We start from the raw sequence: 27,531 nt of genomic DNA on the forward strand, positions 1-27,531 counted from the left end.
TGAGCTTGCTGGATGACTGTGAACCAGACCCATCCCCCCCACCCCCCCCACCCCCCACATAGGAATAAATGCTGCAGTTCCGCAGGGCCTGTAAGACAGAGCTGTTCCACCAGGCTTTCAACTAAGGTAGTGGACATTTGTCAATCTGGGGCTTCCCTGCTGCAGTGGCCCTGCTGAAATTGTTTTGTTGAATTGACCCACTACATTAAGGCTATGTCATCCATCTTATACAAGCTGCGGGATGTGTGGGAGGAGTGGATGCAATTTGATATTGCCATCTGCAGAATCTGACTTGTTTTTAAGATTGTCATATTGTTTTATTGTGTGAATTAATTTCAACTCTGTATATTTATTAATTGTTGTTCCCTGCCCTGAGCCCACTGAGGAAAGGGCAGGTTAGAAAATAATAAATAAATAAACAAATAAGCAAGCAAGCAGAAAAAGAATGTTTTTCACCCTGAGCTTCCTGAACAATATGCTGGTCTTAAAATGCACCAGACAGAAATATATTTAAGCAAATCCAATATGCAAATACATCTTTACTGCTTTAATGGAATGGAAGTTCTTTAGGGTTGCCAGCCTCCAGGTGCAGCTTGGAATGTTAAGGGAATTCTGTTTGAAATTCTATTTCTTTATCTCAAACAGTGCAATGGATCACTGGATCAAATAATCATTGAGAGGCATTTAACAAGAAAAAGCAAAAATATATTTATTTCTACAGGAAAAGGGTACTGGGAGGTAAAAATAAAAAACACTACAGAACTATATGCTTACACTAGAAGATCATGTACTTAATGGAGGACCACTTCCTCCTTCTTGAACTCTCTGTCTAGACAAAGGAAGTCACCTGACTAACTGACCAAACAAACAAAACAGGTTTTCCCGCTTCTAGACCTTGATTGACAGCAGTCAGTATCTTCTTCCTAGGTCATGCAGACAATAGGGAATCAGGCACAGTGTTAACCCTATAATGACTGTATCTTTAGAACATTGCAAAGGACATACAGAACAGATACATATTTCCAACATGGAGATCACCCGCTTTTACAACTGATCTCCAGCTGGCAGAGATCAGCTCCCCTGGAGAAAATGGCTGCTTTGAAGGGTGGACTCTATGGCATTGTACCATGCTGAGGCCCCTCCCCTCACCCCACCTTCTCCCAGATCCACCCCCAAAGTCTCCAGGTATTTTCTAATACAGACCTGGCAACCCTAAACTTCTGGCATAAGTCTCAACTTCTAATGCCCATGGTTTTCATTCCTAAATTGTAGGAATCTTAAATTTTCTCTTAAAGATTTTCTGAAGCTAGAATTCAGCAGCATTAGTGTTTATCCGCCATTAAATAGCTTACTGTCTTTAACTCCTTTTGGAAACATTATTTGGGACTCATTGTTCTCATCAAAGAGTACTTAGTTGGCTGCAGCCACTGTTTTGCACAGCATGCCATTCCTTCTACCAGTGCCTTAGGTCTTTGTCATTAAGTAATCATGTACAATACAAAAGGCACAGTGAGAAAAGCCATTCCAACTTAGAACCTATGATAGAAGCTTCAGCACTCAAACCACCAATCTAGCTATACATCTTCTTAAGTCCTTCCTCTTCAAATTCCTTTGATTTTTATGCTTCAGAAATCTTTTCTCACTATCTTTTTTTTCTAAGATTGAACCATAAGGAACTTTTACTAAAACTGAACAATAAGCAACTATGTTGGTTTGGATGCATTTTCTTGCATCACTTTCAATTCTCCACATCACGTCATGAGTCTCCATCAAGCTCTTTGGAAGCGCCTCTAAACAAACAGTCTTGTTACAGTCAGATCCACCCTGTTACGTTTCCTTGATCCATGGTTTCCATCAGACTCCAAGACTCTCTAGAAGACCAAGACCAAGCAACACCGCTTGCTTTCATAAAACAGTTCTTCTTTTTAAAAGATGCATATTATAATTAATAAGGAAGCCTACAGGTCAAGGGGGAAAATATGCCCTGTTTTCATGCATAATCTCAGGTACAATTATTTGTAATCAACCTTAATTAGCAACGCTAAAGACCTTTGTGGAAGAACATGGAAGAACTGCTGTCTGCCATGTCTGACAATACTAGAGAAAGTGGATCAACAGCCTTGCGCAGTGTAAAGCAATTTCACATAGGCTTGTTTCAGAGGACAGGACTGTGGCAGTTTTAAAAAACAACAATAACAGTCATGCAGTTTTCTCTTGGCCCCATTAACGTTAGCTTTCTTTAGAAAAACAATTTTCCAGGCCTCTTGGTTGTCAAGAAATCAAGACCAAGAGTCTGCAGGCTAAGCCGGTTTAACAGGCAAAACTGCAGACAGTCTGTCTGAAAGAACCATGCTCATTTTCAGATCTTTTACAATCCACTTGCATATCATAAATGTTAGATAGAGCTCATTTCTGAAATACCATGATTCAATTTTCATATGTTAAGGGGTGAAAATAAGCAACTGTTTCACTTCCACAGAACCTTCCTCAGCTGTCACACAGTAACGGCTGGAGAACACTGAAAGGATGTCACTGAAAAGAGTCTCCTATGGCAGCTAATTTTCCCTCCCTTTGATAACATGGATCACTGTGAGGGTTTCTGATGGAGACCTAGGTGGAATGTGGAGGGGTGAGATTCTGAACATGATTTCCTTAAACTACGTGGTGAGTACCCATCAAACATTAAGAGGATGCCACAGAAAAAGGCAGTTTGATACCAGACACCCCTCTTTAAATACCACCCCTCCCCCCAAAAAAATCATTTGTGCCTGACCTAGAAATAGAACCAAGATGGAGCTGGAACAAACAAAATGGATGGTGGTCAGAGACAGTCTGGGAAACTATTTTGGATAGGTGATCCTGGGCAGCTGGCTTGCTCTCTCTCCACCCTAAAAAGAGATACTTTATCTTAATAATGTATTTCTTGAGAACCCCTCCCTGAACTTCACCCCATCCAAACTGCTTCCCCCTTACTCATTCACCTTAATTAAAGGGATATTCATATAATTTGATAGTTTCTCCCATCCCACATCCAAGTGTCATTGGAAAAACATTAACACTTTCAGTTTACACCGGACAAGTTCATTACACACCATTAGCAACAATAATGTAAACTGTCATGAGTTTTGGCAGGTCTTTGTCCATCCAAGGGAAAGCCATCAATCCTCTCCCAACACATTGTTTAAATGACATGGTGAGTACCCATCAAACATTAAGACAAGAAGTTGTGGTTTAAAGCCAATCATGGTATTGTTTTAGGGGCACATCCATCAAACTGCCCCAGGTTCAATTTTTCCTATAACTGGACACATTCTGACCAGTGTTTTTATACTAATAAAGGTGTTTTTTAAAATAAAATGCCTTTCCTGTTATACCATGGCGTGGTTTATTTGAGAGTTTTCAGGGAACAACCCTAATTACTAGTCTCCAATTATGCTAATTCCCCAAATTAATTTGGAGACCACCAGTTTGAGTAACACATGTAGCATGCCACACTGTGAACTGGAGAGAAAAACAGTTGAACTGGGTATTCAGTCATAGTACTGATCTTCACTTGAGCCCTTAGCCTTTGGAACTCATAGCCCAACTTCTGGCTTCTGGTTTTGTTTTGCTTTTTAATTTTCTGATACAGGCCAAATACTGGGCTCAACAGTGAATAGGGTTGCCAGGTCCAACTCAAGAAATATCAGGGAACTTTGGGAGTGGAGCAAAAGACTTTGGCGGTGGAGCCAGGAGACTATGGGGGAGGATTCAGGAGCAAGGTTGTGACAGGCATGACTGAACTCTGAAGGAAGTTCTGACCATCACATTTAAAGAGACTGCACCTTTTAAATGCCTTCCCTTCCCATTGGAAATAATGGAGGATGGGGGCACCTTCTTTTGAGGATAATAGAATTGGGCCCGCTGGTCCAATCTTTTTGAAACTTGGGGGGTGTTCGGAGAAACACCAGATGCTATGCTGAAAAATTGGTACCTCTACCTAAAAAACAGTCCTCTCCCAGATATGGCGACACTGGGACTCTCTCAATTTGTCACAACTCCCACGCATCAGGCCGGGCACACATTAGACCTGATCTTTGCATCCGGGATTCTGGTGAACGATATCGCGGCTGAAGCGGTTCCATGGTCGGATCACCTAGCCCTTAAGGCCCGTATGGAGACGTTGCCCCAACCCTGTATGGGCGGAGAGCCTATTTTGGCTCGCCCCCGGGGCTTGATGGACCCGGAACGGTTCCAAACAGCCCTGAGGGATCCCTGGCCCACTGGCAATTCCCTCGATGACCTGGTGGAAGTCTGGCAGGGCCAGCTATCCAGGGCCATCGATGAAATTGCACCTCGGCGCCCTCTGCGCCCTCGTAAGAGGCTGGCTGCATGGTATACCATGGAGTTACGCCAGCTGAAACAAGGGCTCAGACGACTAGAGAGACGGTGGAGGCATACTCGAGACGAAGCGACGAGAACATCCTATAGAACGCTTATGAGGTCTTATGAGATGGCAGTCAAGGCTGCAAAGAAAGAATACTTTGCAGCCAAGATTGCATCTGCAAAATCGCGCCCGGCACAATTATTTAGGGTAATTGGAGATCTTATAGCATTGCCACAAGGCAAACCAAATATTAGAGAATTAGAGATAGGCTGTGAGGCATTTGCGAAATATTTTGCAGATAAAATCTCGTCGCTCCGCCAGGACCTGCCTATCACATTAGATACAGTAAGTGAATCTGAGGCTCCGCGCCTGTCTTCAGATTTGACACTGGATCACTTCGACCCGCTCAGCCTGGAAGAAGTTGATGGAATTCTCTCTGCTGCTCGCCCGACAACATGTGATCTGGACCCGTGCCCCTCTTGGCTGATTAAATCTTGCCAGAGGGAGCTTAGATGCCCTTTACGGGACATCATAAATAGATCCCTCCTAGAGGGGCATTTTCCAACGCCTCTGAAAGAGGCCTTGGTCCGCCCCCTCTTGAAAAAATCTACAGCAGACCCGGCCGAATTGGCAAACTACCGACCGGTGTCTAATTTACCATTTTTAGGTAAAATCATCGAGAGGGCAGTGGCGTTGCAGCTACAGAGATTTCTAGATGATGCTTCTGTCTTAGACCCATGCCAGTCTGGCTTCCGGCCGGGCCATGGGACGGAGACGGTCCTGGTCGCCTTGGTGGATGACCTCCAGCGGCAACTGGATCGAGGCGGTGTGGCAATACTGATGTTACTAGACCTGTCGGCTGCATTTGATACAGTCGACCATCAGCTGCTGATTCACCGCCTCGCCGACATAGGGGTAGAGGGGCTGGCCTTACAATGGCTTTCCTCCTTCCTCATGGGTCGGAGACAGAGGGTGGCAATTGGGGGTGAGCGATCCCAGAGGCGCACACTAGATTGTGGGGTGCCCCAGGGAGCAGTTCTCTCCCCGATGTTATTCAACATCTATATGCGCCCCCTCGCCCAGATTGCCCGGAGATTTGGGCTGGGTTGCCATCAATATGCAGATGACACCCAGCTCTATCTACTAATGGACGGCCGGCCCGCCTCTGCCCCGGGGAACCTGGACCGGGCTTTGCAGGCTGTTGCAACGTGGCTCAGACTGAGCGGGCTGAAGTTGAACCCAGCGAAGACAGAGGTTCTCCAGGTGGGTCGTGGCACTCTGGGGAAGGAAATATCTCTCCCGGCCTTTGACGGGGCGCCACTGAAGACGGCGCAACGGGTGAAGAGCCTGGGTGTTTTACTGGAGCCTTCATTATCAATGGAGGCCCAGATAACAGCCACTGCCAAGTCAGCATTCTTTCATCTGAGGCGGGCGAGGCAGTTGGCCCCTTTCCTAGAGCGGCAGGACCTAGCGATGGCGATCCATGCGACGGTCACCTCAAGACTGGACTACTGTAACGCTCTCTACATGGGGCTGCCTCTATACCGGACCCGGGAACTGCAGCTAGTGCAGAATGCAGCAGCCAGGCTACTACTTGGTCTTCCAAGATGGAGGCATATACGGCCTGGGCTGCGCGGACTGCACTGGCTGCCGATTGTATACCGGATCCGGTACAAAGTGCTGGTCATAACCTTTAAAGCCCTATATGGCCAAGGACCGACCTACCTGAGGGACCGTCTCTCCCCATATGAGCCCCAGAGAGCACTGAGGTCAGTAGGCAAAAATAAACTGAATATCCCTGGGCCGAAAGAAGTAAAATTGCAAAGCACCCGCACTCGGGCCTTTTCCGCCGCAGCCCCACAACTCTGGAACCAGCTCCCAGAGGAGGTGCGGGCCCTGCGGAACTTAGATCAGTTCCGCAGGGCCTGCAAGACCGCCCTCTTCAAACAGGCGTTCATTAATGATGGTACCAATGTTTACTGCTAAATTAATAATGCTTACCGCCACTGTTAGTCTAGGAATGTTTTAATCACTGATTGGTTTTAATGTGTTCTTAATGTTTTATTATTGTATTGTTCATTTTAAATGTTGTAAGCCGCCCTGAGCCTGCTCTGGCGGGGGAGGGCGGGGTATAAATAAAATTTTACATTACATTACATTACATATCCATGGATTGATTCTCCATCATACCCTATTGGGAACAGTCTCCATAGGGTATAATGGAGTGCCTAGCAGATTCCCCCCCCCCCCGCTTTCTAATAACCCTGAAGTGGAAGAAGGGCCTCCAAACCAGGAGATTCCCTGCCTCCAACAGGGGGTTAGCAACCCTAACAGTGAAACATGGAAAAACATAACAAATATAGAAACATTATGTTCTTATTTGAGTTGCCATCAACATTTTGCCAATAGCAAAACTCATTAAGAACATAGCTGTTAGGGACTTCCGGGGGAGGAAAATGCCGAGCTGAGCTGCTTCTCATAACGGGAGCAGGCTGGAACTTCTGTCCGGGGTACTGGAAGGCAAATTAATGCCTACTGCCTACTTTTCTCAGTTAGAGATTAGTCCAAGATATGCACAGGAAACTTTGAGGAGATTTACCTTGGCTAAAAGGGAGTCCTGGGGGGGCTCCTTTGAGGGGTCTCCGGAGAAGAGTTGCATTTTCATCATCTGCAGAAGTTCTTAGAGTCATTTATTTGACATAAGCTCGACAGAATCCTAACCTTCTTGGACTTTGCTAAACATCTAAAGCTACACAAGACCGGTGTGGATCTGGATAACTGGCAGAAAAGGTACAGATTACTATCTTTCATTCTGGGACTATTTACAGTTAAACAGAATAAATTCAGAAGGTGGGAAATGGAAATCTAGAAAGCTTGGAAGAAGGGAGGAAGAGGTGAAATTTGGACTTTGTAAATTTAAAGGACAGTGCTAAAAAGTGGAAAGGAATTTATTGTTTTGTCTACTTGCGGTTTTGAAAAAAGAGCACCATTGTCACAGACCTGCAGCATATACAATCAACACAGGAAGTACGTCAAGTATCGCGAGATCTCTTTACCAGTGAAAACGAGATTTGGTGGCAAGTAAAGCAGGAAGTAGTGGATGAAAAGCCTACTCTAGGACTATAATACCATTGAGAAACATCAGCAGCCATTGCAAGGAGGTCAAAATTAAAATAATGTTTTTAAAGTGTTCGGGACATTAAAAATTGTTGGAATTAATTGAGATTATGATAAGAAGATAAATACTATTGGACATATTGTTTATAATGGACTTTAGAAGCCTTTAAAAGAAAAAGGAATAAAAAAATTTTCAGAGAGAAGCAAAAAGTCGCGATTGCCATTTTGAAGGATTTAAAAATTTTAAAATTTAATATCTCGGTCTGGGAAGCTCGGAGGATGACGAAATTAGTTTTGTTATAAAAAGCAACCTCTAATCTTTTGAACCGAATAGTCAAATTTGGAATTGGTGAGATCAAAATTTTCAGTATTTTTAAATGTCAGAACACAAGCAAACCTGTAAAAGGGCTACTTCATTGGAGAAAATGTAGGATCATTTAGAGGCAATGGAGGCCAGAATGATGAAAGGCATGAAAGAGATGATAACTGCATCAAAAAAAGAAATTATAGAAGAGATTAAAAAAGACATGGAAGATTCTCAGAAAGGAGACAGAGGAAACATCTAAGAAAGTGCAGGAGGTAAAAGGGAGAATGAAAGTACATGACTCCACCTTGTTGAAAATACAAGAAAAAGTGACAATCCATGACTGCAAATTGATGGAGACTCGGATACGTCTGAGAGGAGTACCTGAAAAAGAAGATGGTGACTTGAAAGAATATATAATAAAAATAATTGCAGAATTTTTAGAGGAAGATCCTGAAGAGACTAAAAATATGTATGACTATATGTATAGAGTGAACTCAATCTATGCCAAGAAAAATAATTTACCAAGAAATGTTATCATAAGATACATGACAAAAGAAATGGTGGGAGAGATCATGAATAAAAACTTTGAAAAGACATTGATAGTGGGAGGCAGCAGAGTAAGAATTATGGAGGTGTTGCCAAGGCAAGTGATAAATGATAAAAGAACATATAAAAAACTGACAGAAAAATTACAGGACAATGAAAGAGGTTTAGATGGATAATACCTGAAAGTTTGAGCTTTGAACTTCAGGGGAAAAGAATCACAATTACAAATGCACAGGAACTGCGTAGATTTTATGAAGAATATAAAGAATTTGCACCATGATGGATTACAAATTATTGTCTTGGAATGTAAATGGACTAAATTCACCACAAAAAAGAAGGGCAACGTTTCATTGGATTAAAAAGCAAAATTGTAATATAGTTTGTTTACAAGAAGTGCATATTAAACAAAAGGATTACAACTTTTTATGGAATAAGCAATTGGGGTTAGAATTTTTTTCATTGGCTGAAGAAGAAAAGAAGAAAAGGGGAGTGATTTTTTATATTAAACAAGAATTGGAGCCAATATTAGTGTTTAAAGATAAAGATGGAAGATTTGTAGCAGTAGAAATAATATTAAATGCAAAAAAACCGTTGTTATTGGGACTGTATTTGCCTAATGGTGCAAAGAATGCTTTTTAAAAAGACATTTTACAACAATTTGATGAACTGACTTATGACCAAGTTTTGATAATGGGAGACTTTAAAAGAACAATTAAGAACTCACTGGATAGGTCTGGGGGGGGGGGAGAATAATAACAAAGAAGGAAAATTGCCAAAGTCTTTTTTGAATTGGTCAAACAAGAAAATTTGGAGGACATATGGAGGAAATTTAACCCTGAAGTACGGGTATATACCTTTTTTTCAGCAAGACATAAAACTTTTCCAGAATTGACATGTTGTGGAGCACTAAAGATTTAGGTCAAGGAAAATAGAGATTTTACCTAAAATTGGGGCTGACCATAACCCAATAATGAGGATTACAAAATTGTCTAAGAAGTTGAGAAGATGGAGATTGCACGAAGATTTACTACAGAATAAAGAAATAGTGACATACCTAGAAAATGAAAGCTTTCTTTCAAATGAATGACAAAGAGGATATAGAATTTCAGCCGGTCTGGGATGCCTATACAGTAATGAGAGGAATATTGATTACTTTGAATAATAAAGATAAGAGAGCAAAAGAAAAACAGTTGTTGGACATTTAAAATGAAATAAAGAAAAAAGAAGGGGAGTTGAGAAAAAGGCCAGGGAAAAAGAAAATTATAAGGGAAATTACAATATTACAAACGCAAATGAGACATTTGTTAAATAAAGAATTGGAATAGAATTTGTAAAGACTGCAGCAGAAATCTTTTGAGGGAGCAAATAAACCTGGAAAGTATTTGGCTCGGCAACTGAAGAAAAAGAGAGAAAATAAAATTATTAATAAAATTGTGGTAGATGGAAGAGAGGTGGTTAGCCAAGAGGGAATAAAAAGAGAATTTTTAAGTATTATGCCAAGTTGTTTAAAGGTGTTAAAATAAAGAAAGAAAAGATGGATGAGTATCTACAAAAGACAAAATAGAACCCTTAACAGAAAATATGCGAAAAGTTTTGAATGATCCAATTGAAAAAATAGAAATTGAAGCAGCAATTAATGCAATGAAAAATGGAAAGGCACCTGGGACAGATGGATATACAGCTAAATATTTTAAAACCTTTAAAGATGAGTTAATACCGAAATTGCAGAAGTTGATGAACATGATAAGAATAAAAGGGAAAATACCAAACACATGGAAGGAAGCTGTTATTTCGTTGATACCAAAGGAAGATAGAGATGTCACGAATGTAAAAAATTACAGACCAATTTTGCTATTAAACAATGATTATAAAATATATACAAGAATCTTGGCAGAACGGCTTAAACAACATTTGATAAATTTTATAAAGGAAGTTCAAGTGGGGTTTCTTCCCAAAAGGCAAATAAGTGACAATATCAGAACTGTTGTAAATATTGTAGAATATTATGAAAGACATCCAGAAAAGGAAGTAGCATTATTCTTTGTGGATGCAGAGAAAGCATTTGACAATTTAAACTGGGACTTTATTTGCAGTAATGGAGAAAATGGAGCTGGGAGAAAGCTTTATAAGAATGATAAAAGCAATATACATTGAACAATGTGCAAGGCTATGTATAAATGCAGATCTTACAGAAGATATGATAATTAGCAAAGGTACAAGACAAGGTTGTCCGCTTTCCACATTGCTGTTTATAATGACTCTTGAAATATTACTGATGCAGATCCAAGAAGATAAAGAAATAGAAGGATTAAAAATAAAAGGATTTACTTACAAATACAGAGCATTTGCAGATGATATAATGTTTATAAATAAAAACCCCATACAAGTTACACCTTTGCTGTTAGCCAAAATACAAGAATATGGGGAGTTGGCGGGACTTTGTATTAATAAAGAAAAATCAAAACTTCTATGTAAAAATACGCAAATAAATAAGCAACAAGAACTGCAGAGACTAACGGGCTGTGAAGTTACCTCCAAGGTAAAGTATTTGGGTGTGGAGATAACAATGAAGAATATTGATCTGTTTAAAAATAATTATGAGAAGCTATGGCGTAAAATGGATGGAGATATGTTAAAATGGAATAAACTTAATTTGTCATTGCTGGGTAGAATAGCTGCAATTAAAATGAATATTCTACCAAGAATAATGTATTTGTTTCAAACTATTCCCATTGTGAAAGATAGTAAACAATTTTATAAATGGTGAAGAAAAATTTCAGAATTTGTGTGGGCTGGGAAGAAACCAAGGATCAAAATGAAAATTTTGACAGATGCAAAAGAGAGAGGTGGATTTCAACTCTCGCTCTCTCTCGGCTTGGCTTCGCGAACGAAGATTTAAGAAGGGTGCAATAGTCCAGGTCTGCTGCAGGCTCGCTGGTGGCTGACAAGACCAATGCGGGACAGGCAGGTCCGGCCACAGTGGCTGCAGGGAAAAGTCTGATTTAGGGTTGGTGCTGTAGCAGTGCGATTCTTCCTCAATCTCCTTTTGTCCTCAAGACCAGCTATGCGTGCGTTCTCAAAGGAAGAGACAGCCTGGTGGATGGTGTGTCTCCATGCTTTGCGATCTGAGGCTAGGTCAGACCACTGGTGATGGTTGATGCGACAGGTGCCAAGGGATTTCTTCAAGGAGTCCTTGTACCTCTTCTTTGGTGCCCCTCTATTTCGATGGCCGGTGGAGAGTTCGCCATACAGGGCAATCTTGGGAAGGCGGTGGTTTTCCATCCTAGAAATATGCCCTGCCCAGCGCAGCTGCGTCTTCAGCAGCAGTGCCTCGATACTGGTAACCTCCGCCCGCTTGAGGACTTCAGTGTTGGTCACAAAGTCACTCCAGTGGATGTTGAGGATGGTGCGAAGGCAGCGCTGATGAAAGCGCTCGAGGAGTCGCAGGTGATGACGGTATAAAACCCACGATTCGGAGCCGTAGATGAGGGTTGCCATCACAACCGCTTTGTAAACATTGATCTTTGTGCCTTTTTTCAGATGCTTGTTGGATTTCAACTACCGAATTTAAAATTACATCAGGAAGCAATTTGTTTAGTGTGGGTAAAAGAATGGATAACGCTGTTAAACAAAAAACTCTTAGTGAAGGTCACAGAAATAAATTTGGCTGGCACGCGTATTTGTATTATGGAAAAAGAAGATGGACGTTTTTTTCTCTCACCATTATATAAGAAATAATTTGCTAAATACATGGATAAATATAAGAAATATGGAGATGAGAGAAGACTGTTATGGATAGTGCCAGCTGAAGTAATAAAAATAACGACTGAGATAGGTGAAGAAAAATGGTTGTTATATAATCAATTATTAAAAATACGAAGTGGCAAAATAGAACTGAAAACTGCTGAAGAGCTGAATAATAAATATGATTGGTTCCAAATGCAACAAATAAAGAGTTTGGTGGATAATGATATCAAAACTGAAGGAATAAGAAAAGAACAAACAGAAATGGAAAAAGTTCTGCTTGGAGATAATGAAAAATTAATTTCAAAAATATATAAATTACTTTTAAAATGGTCTACGGAGGATGAAGTAGTGAAATCTCAAATGATTAAATGGGCAATTAATGTAAATAAAGGAATACAGATGGAAACTTGGGAATACTTGTGGAAGAATTCTATGAAGCTTTCGATGTGTCATAGTATTAAAGAGAACTGTTTTAAAATGATGTATAGATGGTATATGACTCCTAAAAATTGGCAAAGATGAAAAATAAAATGCCAGACAGATGTTGGAAATGTAAAAAACATGAAGGTTCTTTCTACCATATGTGGTGGACTTGTGAAAGAGCAAAAAAGTACTGGCAGATGATTCAGCAAGAAATTTCTAAGATCTTGGGATATGCATTTAAGAAAGTTGCAGAGACTTTTCTGTTGGGATTACAAATGGAAAAATTTCCAAAAGAAGATAGAACTGTAATTTGGTACTTGCTTTCAGCTGCTAGGACATTATATGCGGAGTTGTGGAAGCAAGAAAAAATACCAGAGAAATGGGATTGGATTATAAAAGTTATGACATGGAGTGAAATGGACAAATTAACAAGAATATTAAGAGACTATGATTTAGAAGTTTTTAAGACTGAGTGGAAAAAGTTTAGAAGATATGTAGAAAAAGAGTGGAAGATAAAAGTACATTGGACAATTTGTGATAATGATTAAGTTTTAGAAAGAAGAATATAAATTTTTGTTTTAATAGCTAAGGGTACCTTTAAATATTAGCATTTTAAGTAAATAACATCGTGGGTGGTGAAGTAATGGGGGGAGGGGTGGGTAGAAAGTAATATATGGGATAGATAAAAGAAGTTATTAAAGATGTAAGAAATAGATTTATTACCATATGTTACCAATAAAAATTGTTTTAACTCAAAGAACACAGGGGTTAGGCTCATAGAATTGGGCCCGCTGGTCCAATCTTTTTGAAACTTGGGGGGTGTTCGGAGAAGAAGCACCAGATGCTATGCTGAAAAATTGGTACCTCTACCTAAAAAATAGCCCCCTCCCAGATACCCATGGATTAATTCTCCATCATACCCTATTGGGAACAGTCTCCATAGGGTATAATGGAGTGCCTAGTGGACTTTTCCCTCCCCCCTGCTTTCTAATAACCCTGAAGTGGAGGAAGGGCTTCCAAACCAGGAGATTTTTTCTGCCTCCAACAGGGGATTGGCAACCCTAACAGTGAAACATGGAAAAACACCACAAATATAGAAACATTATGTTCTTATTTGAGTTGCCATCAACATTTTGCCAACAGCAAAATTCATTAAGAACATAGGTGTTTCCCTTAGGACAATTTCAAAATTAAAGAGTTTTGATAGGATTAGAAAAATTTCTCAGGGGAAAAGGGGCTTGTACATCCAGGTTTTTGGTAAATATATTATTTTAGGTTTAGGGAAAGTCCTCATTACCATGGAATATTGACACAGACAGCTATCAAATGTGGGTGTAATACCAATAGAGATAATAATGACAGCAGCTTTTGAAAAACCTTCAATGACACCCGAAGTAGTAACACCCTTCTAAGTCTGCTGAAGTCAAGACAGGTGTTGTGACTCTGCTTAGGATCACACCGTTAGAGAGAAAAAGAAGCAGGCAATGCTGAGTCTTCAGCATCCTACCTGAATGTGAGATGCCTGCATTCAAATCCCATGTAAACCAGACCCTCACTGAGATGAGTTTGACAAAGCTGTCACTCCAATCTAGAAGTAGCAGAGACCTCGCTTAAAGGGCTGCGAGAACAAACAAAATAATACTTTAAAGCATTAGAAGCACCTTCCTGCAATAATTACAAATAAAACACCAACACAGGAAACCACCTCATACTGAGTCAGACCACTGGTCCATCGAGGTCAGTACTAGGGCTGCCAGCCTCCAGGTGGGGCCTGGAGATCTATCACTTTTAGAACTGATCTCCAGCTGGCAGAGATCAGCTCCCCTGGAGAAAACGGATGCTCTGAAGGGTGAGGACTATGGCATAGTACCATGCTGAGGCCCCTCCCCTCCCCCAGCTCCACCTCCAAAGTCTCCAGGTATTTTCCAACACAGACCTGGCAACCCTAGTTGGTACTATGACCAGTAGCCACGCTCCAAGGTCTCACACCAGGAACACATGAAGCTGCCTTATACTGAGACAGATCACTAGTCCCTCAAGGTCAGTACTGTCTACTCAGACTGGCAATGGCTCTCCAGGGTATCAGGCAGAGGTCTCTTGCTACTGCGCTTTTAAACTGGAGATGCCTGAAACAGAGCTGGGTCCTTCCGCATGCCAAGCAGATGCTCTTCCACTGTGTCAGGTCAAAGTTTTTCCTATCTCCTACTTCTTAATGTTTATAATTTGCAAATCCTGAAGACTGAACCTGGGGCCTTCTGCATGGATTTCAGATGCTCTACCTCTGAGCCACAGCTTCTCCTTATTAATATATCCCTCCAATAAGTAAAATTGCAGTACATGAAAACTCACAGTTCTCCTCTTAGGATCAGCTACAAGAGTCAATTTGAACACTTTGAAGCAAAACGCGGAGAAAATGAATGTGCCATAATTGCTGTTAAATAGAATGCTCCCACTCCATCAAAAGAACCATGATGATACAGAGTATTCATGGAACCATGAAACTCACAAACAGCTACTAAGATTCCTGACAGAACCAGTGCCAGATATCAGAGCTGCAAGTAGACAAACAATAAGATGACAACAACAAAATAGCATTCTGCAAGAGATCCTGAATACAGCTACCCCTTCTTATTGAGAACACACACTGTTCTTCTGAGCATGCTGACAATCCACAACACTCAGTGAAGGAGGAGGGAAATAGTACACACACTAAGCTGCAAGCCCTTACCTATTTATAGAAAACGGAGCAACAGTCTTGATAAGAGATGCCTTCGCTCCCACTTTCGCAGCTTCCACGGCTCCTTGTCCCCTGTACTGTACTGTTTCTCCATAGCTGACATAAGGTTGGTTGTAAACAACAATCTTGCCTTTTGCTTCTTGAGCTCTTTGGTGTAGCTCATCAAAGGAGGTCACCACTAAAACTTCAGCAGTAATCCCTGGAATTGAAAAATCATATTAGAGTTATGGATCAGAGCAGGCCAAAGAAGCTATTTGGAAAACATCAAAGTGATGGTTTTATTTATTTAAAACATTTGTACCCTGCTCAGTTAGTGACCTGAAAATGGCCCCCTCCCAATAATCATCATGGACACCAATGCATGTTGCACAAAGGTGGACTGCTTGCACACAATTCTTATTCATTTTATTGGGACTTGCACAAGAGAATTTTCTAGTAGAACGTGGCTTCATGGATTCTGTCTCCCATTCTACTGCTCATAAGACCATCCAAAGCCATCACCTGCCTCACCTTCCTTATGGTATTGATGCTTAGGAATGCAAAATGTGCTATAACATGCCTACTAGCATTGCCAGTGAAATTGCTGGAGATTGAGAGGTAGAGCCTGGGGAGGGCAGGGACTCCAGCTAGGTATAATGTCATACAGTTCACCCTCCAAAGCAGCCATTTTCTCCGGGGAACTGACGTCTGTGGTATGAAGATAAATTGTAATTGCAGGAGATCTCCAGGCCCCACTTGGAGGTTGGCTAGCCTAATGCCTGCAACTATTGCACATATCCATAGTAGGCTTCCCAACCCTCCCGCCCTGGCAGGGGACCCCAGGATTTCCACCCTCTTCCCCCGCTTCCCAAAAAAATGGAAGCGGGGGGAGGGGGGAAACGGCGCCGGGGAGCATGGCGAGCCGCCCCATCCCGGAGCGGGCGAGGCCACCGTGCCGCGCCGCCGCCCCCACCCACCGCAGCTGCTCCTCCGAGATGGGCCCAGGCTGAGCCCATCTCGGAGGAGCAGCCAAGAGGCAGCAGCAGCGCAGGCAAAACAAGGGGAGGGCGGAGGCAGGCCAGGAGCATGGCGAGCCGCGAATCCGGGCCCTTCTGGGACCCGGACTCGCGGCTCGCCACGCCCCCAGCCCGCCTCCACCCCCCCTCCGATTCCACGGCGGAGCGTAGCCGGCGAGGCCGCCGCGCCGCTGCTGCCCCCCCCCCGCCCCACTGAAGCTGCTCCTCCGAGATGGGCTCAGCCTGAGCCCATCTCGGAGGAGCAGCCACGGCGAGCGGAAAAGAGGCGGCAGCTGCACAGCGGCGTTGCCCGCTCTGAGACTGGGCGTCTCACCACGCTCCCCGGCGCCGTTCCCCCCCTCCCCCCTAGCTCCACCCCAGTGTCTCCTGGCTCCACCCCCAAAGTTTCCTGGCTCCACCCCCAAAGTCCCCAGATATTTCTGGGATTGGATTTGGCAACCTTAATCCATAGACAAGTGGCAGAGTACAGGAAGCCTAAGGATACATCTAGCCCTAGAAGAGTTTTTGCAGCACACTGAACTCTGCTTTCTGGTGAATGAGGGCAATAATAAATAATAATGATTAAATTATGTGGCTTAACAATGTGAACGGTTACGATTATTTATACATGCTTTCAAAACATTATCATTGTTCTGGGGTTTTTTTGTTTGTTTGCCTTGCTGCTGAACAACATGAATCATGATTACAAAGGGTACAAGCCTCCAGGAAACTGTCTCGCATCAGATCAATTGAAATTAATCCAACATCTTTCTTAGAACACAGTTTTTAGCCATGATGTGCAAATCCTTTCTTTAAAAAAAACCCCAGAAATACTATTTTAAAAAAAGGAAGAAAGCTGACTGCAGAAACAACTGTCAGCAAGCTTTTTGGAAAAATTGAGATCTCCCATTTTTGAATTTCCAGTACAAACAAACTTTTCAGCGAAGGCAAGTGAAATCTCTAAAAGCATTTCCTCTCTGCTTACCCGTTGGCTGGGAGAACAAATAAATGTTTATAGGTAACGGTGGTAACCATTATTTTAAACTTCTTTTTGCCATCATCGCACATAAATTTTCACTGAACATTTCATTTGGGAACCACATTTCATGGCTTTTATGGAACCGTTCACAAGATGACCACAACACTTACAATCCAATCTTGCGGATTCGTTACAGAGATAAGTGGAAACTGTTCAAGGGTGAGAACTAGACTTGGCTGCTAAATATAGAAGTCATAATGGATGCCTGGAATGCCACCTCTATGCATTTCACCTAGAAGCCACAAAAAACATTAGTAATAGTGAAAAGCAAGGGTTTTTCCATAGGTTCTGGAAAGAATGAAAAAGAATCAGTCTGTCTGAAATTCTTTCATACAGTCCCAATTGCAGCCTTATCTGAATGCTTCTAATCCGCAAACCAAGTTTGTAGAGTTCTATACATGATACCACCTGCATAGTAAGCTGATGGTTCTAGATCTGAATGCCCTCCATAAATGATTCCAACTGTAGCTCCTCGTGAGTTACATGCACTCATATCCACTTGCTTTGTACCAGGATAGTAGTTCACAATCAGATATGTGCACAGAAGTGTGGAGGTGGTAAAGCAGAATAGCTAGCAACAGGCCTTTTTTGATCAGTAACACAGTTCTGGCTGGCTTGGTGTCAGGGGGTGTGGACTAATATGCAAACAAGTTCCTGCTAGGCTTTTTCTACCAAAAAAGCCCCATGTGAAACAATGGTGACTCAGGGGGTATGGCCTAATATGCAAATCCTGCTAGGCTTTTCTACACCCATTTATTTGAATTAGGATTGCCAGCTCTAGGTTGGAAAATGGGAACAATGCCTGTGGAAGGTGGAATTTTTGGAGCGAAAGTACCTCAGCTGGGTAAAATGCCACTGAATCACCATTCACAGCAGCCATCTTCTCCAGAGGAACTGATCTCTGTCATCTGGAGATCAGTTGTAATTCTGGGAGATCTCCAGGTTTTACCTGGAGGTTGGCAACCCTAACTTCAATGGACCTTGGAAGGATAACTCTACTTAGGATTACACTGTGAGAGACCAAACCACCATCTGAATATTTCTGGCTCAGATCCTATCTCTGCCAAGGATTTACTAAATGACTTTAGGCAAAATGCTGCATTTGTGTCAGCACTGCCTTCCCTCCATATCTGTGATATGAAGGTAATACTGATGACAAGCCTTGAAGGATTGTTGCAAGGACTGGAACAATAATATGTCTGGAATATGCTTTGAATGTCTGAAGGAAAGGAAAGGTCCCCTGTGCAAGCACCAGTCGTTTCCGACTCTGGGGTGACGTTGCTCTCACGTTTTCACGGAAGACTTTTCGCGGGGTGGTTTGCCATTGCCTTCCCCAGTCATCTACACTTTCCCCCCAGCAAGCTGGGTACTCATTTTACTGACCTTGGAAGGATGGAAGGCTGAGTCAACCTCGAGCCGGCTACCTGAAAACCCAGCTTCTGCCGGGGATCGAACTCAGGTCGTGAGCAGAGCTTAGGACTGCAGTACTGCAGCTTTAACACTCAGCAGTATATAAATATTATTAACATAATCATTAAGACCTGGCAGGTTTTGATGGACTGTGCTGTTAAGTAGCTCTACTCATCTTTAGCTGAGAGGCCTTAGAGAACATAATGGGTGGTTGTTCATCATCTCTGTATTTCTCAGAACCCTCCAGAATCCTGCTCTTTTCTTGCTCCATGCTGGATATGATGCAAGGCCAGTGGGTGAGCTTATAAATATGAAGGCAATGTGAAGTTCAGTGCTATAGTTATTCCTACGTTGATCAATTCCCTTTCTCTTATTTTCTCCAATCCTGATCTTGCACGCTTACCCATGATGGGCACTGCATAAAGGTGAGTTCACTGAGACCAATCCAGAAGGATTGACAGTTAACATGACATGGATCAGATGGAGAAAATGATGCAGATCCTCAGCTCTGGACTGCAAATTTGCAGGTTGGAAGTGGCTTAATAGTAGAGCATCTGCTTGACATGTAGAAGATCCCAGGTTCAATCCCTAGCATCTCCAGTTAAAAAGACCAGAGAGAAGGTGATGTGAAAGACCTGCCTGAAACCTGGAGAGACACTGCCACCCTGAGTAGACAGTACTGACCTTGATGGACCAATGGTCTGATTCAGTATAAGGCAGCTTCATGTTTCATGCTTTCAAGACCAAGTGCAGTCCTTAAGCCACACCCTTTCTAAAACCATTGAAGGCAATGGGATGCAGAAGAATAGTTCTGTAAATCACACACTGGCTTCCTTCAAACAATTTATTAGATATACTAGAGATAGTTTCAAACGTTGCAAGAGAGACCATGGCTTTTTCTTCCAGAAATAGAATAAGACAGGTGAGGAAATTCTAATTGGCTGGCTGTCCTGGCTTCCAACTTTTTCCTAAAGTGCCAAACATGCCACATTTGAGCACCAAGTGCAAAAATCTACCGCTGTTATTGTTGGCATGTAAGTGGCTGAACTGAGAGGCTCCAGCTGCTCCTAATGAAGAAGAGTTTCAACCATATAGCTAAGAAACGTCCCAGTGACAGGATCATTCCAAAGGCTGGAGGGATGCCAGTGGAAATGAAGCCAGGTATCTGCAGAAATTTCATTTTCTACTAGAAAAATCAATGTCTCTGCAGGTTGGATCTGCAATCTGCATGACATATCAGCTCTGGCAACAGATGAGCAGGATTGGCAGCAGGTAATTCATCCCAACGTGCCATTTATATGCTGCATGGAGAGATAAAACATAATAACATGTGCTCATGATTGCTCATCAAGGGGAGAAAGAACAGTGGCTCTTCTTGACAGTTCCTTGTTGCATTAATGAAAGACACACACCCCACCCCCACCACCAAGGAGGTCTCAAGTTGCTTGCTTTTTTTCAGGGCCTCTGCCTAAGAATTCTGCCAAGGCTGATTTAAAATGGGATTCTCACTCTTGAATTTTCTAAGAACAGAAAGTTAGTATTATAAACAGGAAAACAAAGACACACATAATTAGCATAGAGAAAAAGACATTGGGGTTTCGGAATGAACATTTTCAATCAGAACGAACATTTTCATGTTATCCAGCTTCAATCTTTGACCACAGAGCACAGCCATAGGCTTCTGGTGCTTAATGTAAGAGCCAGTATGAGATCATAGGCACTTAAAGGAGCATCTTTTTTTCTCTTACAAACCTGCAATTATCTTCTTCAGAGTGCCCCTCTCCCTGCTGTGACTGCCTTTGGAGGTGTGAAATGAGTCAGGCATCACAGACTGGGCTCTTAAAAAAAAAAAAAAGTGGTGCCCCAAGGGTCCTCCCCACACTGGTTCACCTGTTCAAAGCTTTCGGACATGGATGAAAACATCCCCTCTTAGGCTAGTTATAGTTAAGCCGCTTCCCTTCTTTCTGTATAATTTGTTTTCTCCTGTCCTCCATTCCCTTCTCTTTGAATCACTGCACTTTTTGAATGTTCTCTGTTTCATAGTGGTTCTTAATAATGCTCTCTCTATTGAGACTATCTGAATTTTAATGTGAGGTACTTTACACTCTGCTACTGTGACCTTGCTAACCTTAGACCTAATATTAGTAATGCATTCCTGTCATTCTTTTCAGTTTTTATTTCTTGATATTTGCAAATTATTTTTGTTGGATGCTACCTTATATGGAGGGGGGGTGTCACAGTATTAAATAATTCTGATCAGCAAACTTTGTCCGAGCCTGCTCAGTGTTGTACCCATGTTCCGAGGACCGGCCTTGTTTGTGGTGGCACCTCAACTCTGGAACTCTCTCATAATGACTACTTGCTTGGTGCTCTACTTAAGGCACCAGCTCTTCTTTTTCGGAGCTTCTGGTTGATTCCCATCCCAAATAGCTCTTATAATGTTGTACTGCTACGACTGCCTGTTAGATAATTTTAATGTGATTTTCAGGTTGTTCTGTTTTACTATTACTGCTTTAATGACTATTGTCATTAATGACTATTTATCTCAATTGTTCATTATTAGGGTTGCCAGGTCTGTGCTGGAAAATACCTAGAGACTTTGGGGGTGGATCTGGGAGAGGGTGAGGTTTGGGGAGGGGAGGGGTCTCAGCATGGTGCAATGCCATAGAGTCCACTCTTCAAAGCAGCTGTTTTCTCCAGGGTCAGATCAGTTGTAAAAGCAGGGGATCTCCAGGCATCACCTGGAGGCTGGCAAACCTATTTAATGCTAATTATTTGTCATTGTTTTTAGGACGTTTATGGGTTTTAAATCTTCGTTCGCGAAGCCAAGCCGAGAGATTAGAAGTGGGACATCACCTCAGTAACCTGGAGTATTGAGAATGAGTTAGAAATATTCTGAATTAATAAACTGGCAATGTTGGTAGTGATATTTCTAAACTGCCTTGAATTTAGGAAATGCAATATAATTTGTCTTAAATAAATAAATACATTTCCAATTGAAACATCTTCTGCTTTAAAGAACAGTGGCTGAACAGAAATAATTTTTTCCTCATAAGCTTGGAAAAGGAGGGAATTATGAAGGAAGTTATTTTTCCTTAATTTATATTGGCTCTCTCCCATCTTAATAGAAACTTATACAAGTATTACCAGCTAGGTCCAGCATAATAACTTTCTTCCATAGAAGAACTCTTGTGCAACTTAATCAGGATGAAAAATTCATGTAGATTTTTTCAGAAAGATCAATGAGCAGAAGCACACTTTCAGAAGTGTCAAACAATAATGCTTCCTTGATACCTTACTTGGATGCAGGAATCTTAGGTAACTAGATAGGAGCATACTAGAAGACAAATATATATTTATTTACTCCGAATTTCTTGTTTAGTGTAAAATATTCATACACTCCCTCCCTTTATTTCCTTGGCTCAAGGTGGCTAACAGAACAACTCTGAATTACAAGGACACAAAAGAAACAGCAAATAAAAAACAATGCACAGATTAAAGTGTGTGTACACATACACACACATATATATATAAAGCTAAATGGGATGAGGCAGTTCACCCTCCTGCAAATGCCCTCTGAAACAGAACTGTCTTTCATGCCTTCCTAAATGCAGCCAGGGAAGGCACCCTCTGTATCCACTCTGGTAAGCCATTTAAGGTCTATCACAAAGAAGACACAGCCCAGTGCTCCCTGACCTTTTGGAGCCTGAGGGCACCTCCAGAATTCTGAAACAGTCATTTGAACAACCACAACAGCTGCTGTGGGCGTCATACATATACCTAGAAGAAGTCCAAGTGCAGTTGAGAAGAGGGCTAATGCTAAAAATATACTGGGAAAGAGGAATAAGAAAGAGAGAATAAAATCAGTATGGTGGCAGCTGCCAACAAAGCAATGCTCTTTTCATATGCACAGCCCATCAAATCTATTAGAAGCTATGCTGGGCAAAACCCCCACTCGGCACCACCTACTTTATGAAAACACTTGGGGGGTACCAAGTAAGGTGTTGGAGGCCTCCATTATGCCCAGAGACACCACGCTGGGGACCCCGACCTAGTTGTTACTGTATGGACAGTTTTGTATTTGTAAAGAAGAGAAAGGGTCTCACTGATGGATGCAAAAACCTACTGAGAGACTCATCCTGATGCCTACAGGATGCTTTATCCCAGGGGTGGCCAAAGTTGCTTCTCATAAGAGCCACACAGAATAAACGTCAGATGTTTGAGAGCTGCAGGACATGAATGTCAGATGTTTGAGAACTGCAGGACACAACAGGAAGGAAGGCAAATAGATGGGTGGGAGAGAGGTGGAAAGAAAGCAACTTTAACTTTAAATGTATTCTCCAATCTGCCAGCTGGCTTAGCTTGGAGAAGTGATTTAAAAAGAGAAATGCCTTCTCCGAGCCAGTCAATGAAGTGGTGGGGACTTCGGGAGCCACACAATATGTGTGAAAGAGCCACATGTGGCTCCCGAGCCACAGTTTGGCCACCCCTGTTTTATACTTTGTTGCCAGTCACCATCACCTAGCAGCTAGACAAAGCTGAGTCCCAACAGCAGTGTGTGTCCAGGAGATGACAATGGGCATGGGTTACACCTGATGCTGCCTCAGAAGAAGCTAAGCTCCATCACCCTTCATCACAGTACCAGTGTCGACACCCTTGTGCTTGTGTTGCGAGGTGGCCAAAGAACAAGCCATGAATAAATGTCTTCCTGAGAAGTGGGAAACATCAAAAAGACTCTTGTACATTGCATGAAAAGGTGCAATGCACTTCCATGCATGCACATAATCCTCCTCTTGTTTTTTTCAAATACCCCCCTCTACCACCTCCATTAGCCATTATATTATACCTCTTTTCCTAATTAGCTCTAAACAAGAAATACCAATTAGAATACAATATAATATATAATAAAATACAGAACTTAGCAACACAAAAACAATCCTGATCATCCAACTTGGTTGCTAAAGAAGAAAGTTCTTACTACTGTAGACAATCTGCAGGTGGGGCCTCCCAGAATTACAACTGAACTCCAGACTTCAGTGATCATTTTCCCCAGGAAAAAAATGGCAAATTTGGAAGGTGAACTCTATGACATCGCATCAGAGTTGCTAGGTATTCCCGACAACCAACAGAGAATGGGGAAGACTCAGTGGGAGCAAAAAGAAGCTTAGGTCAGTGTTGGCGGCAACGTAATGTCACCACATTGCTGGCAACGCAGGGACATTCTTGATACTTGAGCAAAAATTCTATGGTAGAAGTCATTTTTACCATAGTGTTTTTCCAGAGCACCCTTGCATTGCCAGTGATGTGATGCCAGTGCTTATGCTATGCACCAAAAGTGATATCACTATGTTGATGGCAATGAGGACCTTTGCTTCCTTTCTTGCCAGTAAGTCCCAAGCCAGCCAGCTGATTGGCACTAGGGGGAGGGGACACAGAGCAGGAGGCCCGCTGTGTATGATGGGGATCTGGCAACCCTTCATCACAGTACCAGTGAGCTCACTTCCCTCCTCAATCTCCAAAAATTTCCCAAGCTTGATTTGGTAACCCAAACTTTCTAGGACTTTGACAGAAGTAAATTGCCTAATTTCTTCAGGGAGGAGGTTCTGTAGTTCAGGAGTTTCACCATTAAGATCGTGCTTCAAGCCATCCTTTTGTTAAGACAGAAGGTTGCACAGTGCTGGTCAGATAGACCTCAACTGCTGAAAAGCCTTACATATATTATACTGGGATCAGTGCTATAAGCAATTGAGAAACTAGCAAGAGATAAAGAAGCAAAACCGAAACAGACTGATCACTCTTGGATAAGGTACACCCATTCAATTTTCTCCTAGATCAAACGAATAAACAAAATAGCTCTTCTAAATGAATCTTGGTTACCTTCAGGAGGAGTTGCAATGCTGCCACCAAGCCCTAAAATGGCAATACTGTGATTGCGAGGTTCCACCATCATTGCTGACTCTTTCCCCCTTTCCCAGTGGGGGATTTTTGCCGGTTCCAAGTGGACATTTTCCAGGCCATCCACCCTCAAGGCTTTATACATGTACTTGATAGCCAAGTCTAAGTTTTTTGAGCCACTTAATCTTGATCCAATAGTGTCCACAAAAAGTGCAAGCCTTTCATAGGATCTATTCTGCGCCTTGCCGTAAACAGCAAGGTCGATAATTTTCTTGGCAATGTCTGAATAGCCAGCTATTTCCCTCTTCAGGTCTTCAAATGTTCTTTGGTAGCCATCATCTCTACTTAATGGGTTCCCTTTGCTTTGAGGAAATAGGAGCACGAAGGCTAATAAAAACAGAAGCTTCATTTTTTCCTCCACTCGATTTTCACTCATCAAGCTGTAGGAGGAAAAAGACAACATTAAATCATTCAGCAATACTCCAGTTTTGAAGTATGGACCATGGTAGCCTGTTAAAGAGGAAAACCAATTCAATCAAGTGCTGTCGTGTGAAAGTGAAGTGGCAGAAAAGTCGAGCCAATTTCTGGTGGTCGTTACTGAAGCCAAATGAAAAAGACAAGAGCCCAAAACACATTTTATTGCTGTTTAAAAGAATGCCATTGGAATGCTATGATTCCCAAAGGAAAGGTACTCAGGCTAAATTTCACTTACAGACATCAGTGGAAACATGGCTTTTACTGCAATAGGACAAAAGTTAATCTCAGGTCTGGTTCATGCTGAGGTCATAAAACTGTGCCTGGGATACAGGTGGAAGCTCACATGATTGGAAGCCCACAGCCTTTCTCCCTGGAATTTACTTTTCAGTGTAGAAGAAACCTTGAAAACAAGGCCTCAGTTACCAAAAGCAAAGAAATTGCCAAATTGTTAGGAGAACATTACTCATATATGGAAAAGGAAAGGTCCCCTGTGCAAGCACCAGTCATTTCCGACTCTGGGGTGACGTTGCTTTCACAACATTTTCACGGCAGACTTTTTACGGGGTGGTTTGCCACTGCCTTCCCCGGTCATCTACACTTTCCTCCCAGCAAGCTGTGTACTCATTTCACCAACCTTGGAAGGATGAAAGGCTGAGTCAACCTTGAGCTGGCTACCTGAAAATGCAGCTTCCACTGGGGATCAAACTCAGGTCATGAGCAGAGCTTAGGACTGCAATACTGCAGCTTTAACACTCTGCGTCACAGGGCTCTACTCATATATAACAGGCTATTTAAAAAAAACCTGCTTAATTGTTTCTGGTAATCATCTTCTTAACTGGGTGTTAATATCCTATGAGGCACTCGAGTAGTACCCAAGGAGTCCATATGGAGTGGGCGGCATACAAATCTAAGGTAAATAAAATAAAAATAAATAAAAGGAACATTCTAGAAAAAGTTCTACACAGTTGTTCTTTTGTGGCTCAAAGAATTGAGCCCCCTGGTCCAATCCTTTTGAAACTTGGAGGGTGTTTTGAGGACAGGCATTGGATGCTATGCTGCAAATTTGACGCATCTACCTCAAAAACCAGCCCCCACAGAGCCCCAATACCCACAGATCAATTCTCCATTATACCCTATGGGAATAGATCTCCATAGGGAACAATGGAGTGCCCAGCAGACATTTCCTTCCCACCCACCCACCCCCGCTTTCTGATGACCCTGAAGCAGGGGGAGGGCCTCCAAACCGGGGCATCCCCTTCCCCCACCTGGGGACTGGCAACCCTGCTTGTGACTGTACCGAAAACAGACAAACCTGAATTATGGAAACACAAGCTGCAATCAAATGAGCACTTTGATCCACTGTCGTTGCTTCTTCCCAAAGCACTCATGCAGAGAACATCTGACTCCTGTCCCACAGTCATCAGCCCCTCCGGCTCACCACAGATTTTCCTGACACCACAGAAAGTCCAGTATCTATGTATCCTACCAGTTTCACAGTACTTCTGCAGATGTGAAATCACTGTTGTGTTGTAGGGTTGCCAAGTCCAATTAAAGAAAAATCTGGGGACTTTGGGGGTGGAGCCAGGAGACTTTGGGGGTGGAGCCAGGAGACATTGGGGGTGGAGCCAAGAACAAGGATGTGACGAGCATAATTGAACTCCAAGGGAGTTCTTGCCATCACATTTAAAGAGACAGCACACCTTTTAAAATGCCTTTCTTCCATAGGAAATAATTAAGGATAGGGGCACCATATTTTGGGGCTCATAGAATTGGACCCTCTGGTCCAATCGTTTTGAAACTTGGGGGGTATTTTGGGGAAGAAGAAGAAGAAGAAGATGATATTGGATTTATATCCCGCCCTCCACTCCGAAGAGTCTCAGAGCGGCTCACAATTTCCTTTACCTTCCTCCCCCACAACAGACACCCTGTGAGGTGGGTGGGGCTGGAGAGGGCTCTCACAGCAGCTGCCCTTTCAAGGACAACCTCTGCCAGGGCTATGGCTGACCCAAGGCCATGCTAGCAGGTGCAAGTGGAGGAGTGGGGAATCAAACCCGATTCTCCCAGATAAGAGTCCGCACACTTAACCACTACACCAAACTGGCTCTCCACTAGATGCACTAGAGGCACTAGATGCTATATGAAAAATTTGGTGCCTCTACCTCAAAAAATAGCCCCCCCCAGAGCCCCCAATACCCACAGATCAATTTCCTATTATTCCCTATGGGAATCGTTCTCCATAGGGAATAATAGAGTGCCTAGTAGACATTTCCCTCCCCCCCCACGCTTTCTAAAGGGGGGGAGGGCCTCCAAACTAGGGAATCCCCTGCCCCCTCCCTCTCACACACACACACTTACCAGATCTTCCTCCGGACAACTCTACTTCCTGTGAAAACGAAAGCAAAGAAAGGGAGGGGCCGTTCTCAGAAGCCTTTTCTGCTTCCTGCTTCCTGCCCAGCCTTAAAGGGGCAGACA

At 42.6% G+C, this 27,531-nt stretch overlaps 1 protein-coding gene across 3 annotated transcripts in view; it reads right to left on the bottom strand.

The window, feature by feature from the left end:
• CPQ (carboxypeptidase Q) overlaps nucleotides 1-27,531 on the bottom strand; it is a 272,969-nt gene that overhangs the window by 214,814 nt on the left and 30,624 nt on the right. For all 3 annotated transcript variants that reach the window (XM_060243464.1, XM_060243462.1, XM_060243463.1), the window contains exons 3-4: nucleotides 24,565-25,022; nucleotides 15,235-15,442 (exon numbers count right to left, since the gene is read on the bottom strand). In XM_060243464.1, the coding sequence (XP_060099447.1) occupies nucleotides 15,235-15,442; nucleotides 24,565-25,022 (666 nt within the window). The remainder of the gene's footprint in view (nucleotides 1-15,234; nucleotides 15,443-24,564; nucleotides 25,023-27,531) is intronic.

This window comes from Heteronotia binoei, chromosome 7 (assembly GCF_032191835.1).
Source record: "Heteronotia binoei isolate CCM8104 ecotype False Entrance Well chromosome 7, APGP_CSIRO_Hbin_v1, whole genome shotgun sequence".
NCBI classification, from domain to species: Eukaryota; Metazoa; Chordata; class Lepidosauria; order Squamata; family Gekkonidae; genus Heteronotia; species Heteronotia binoei.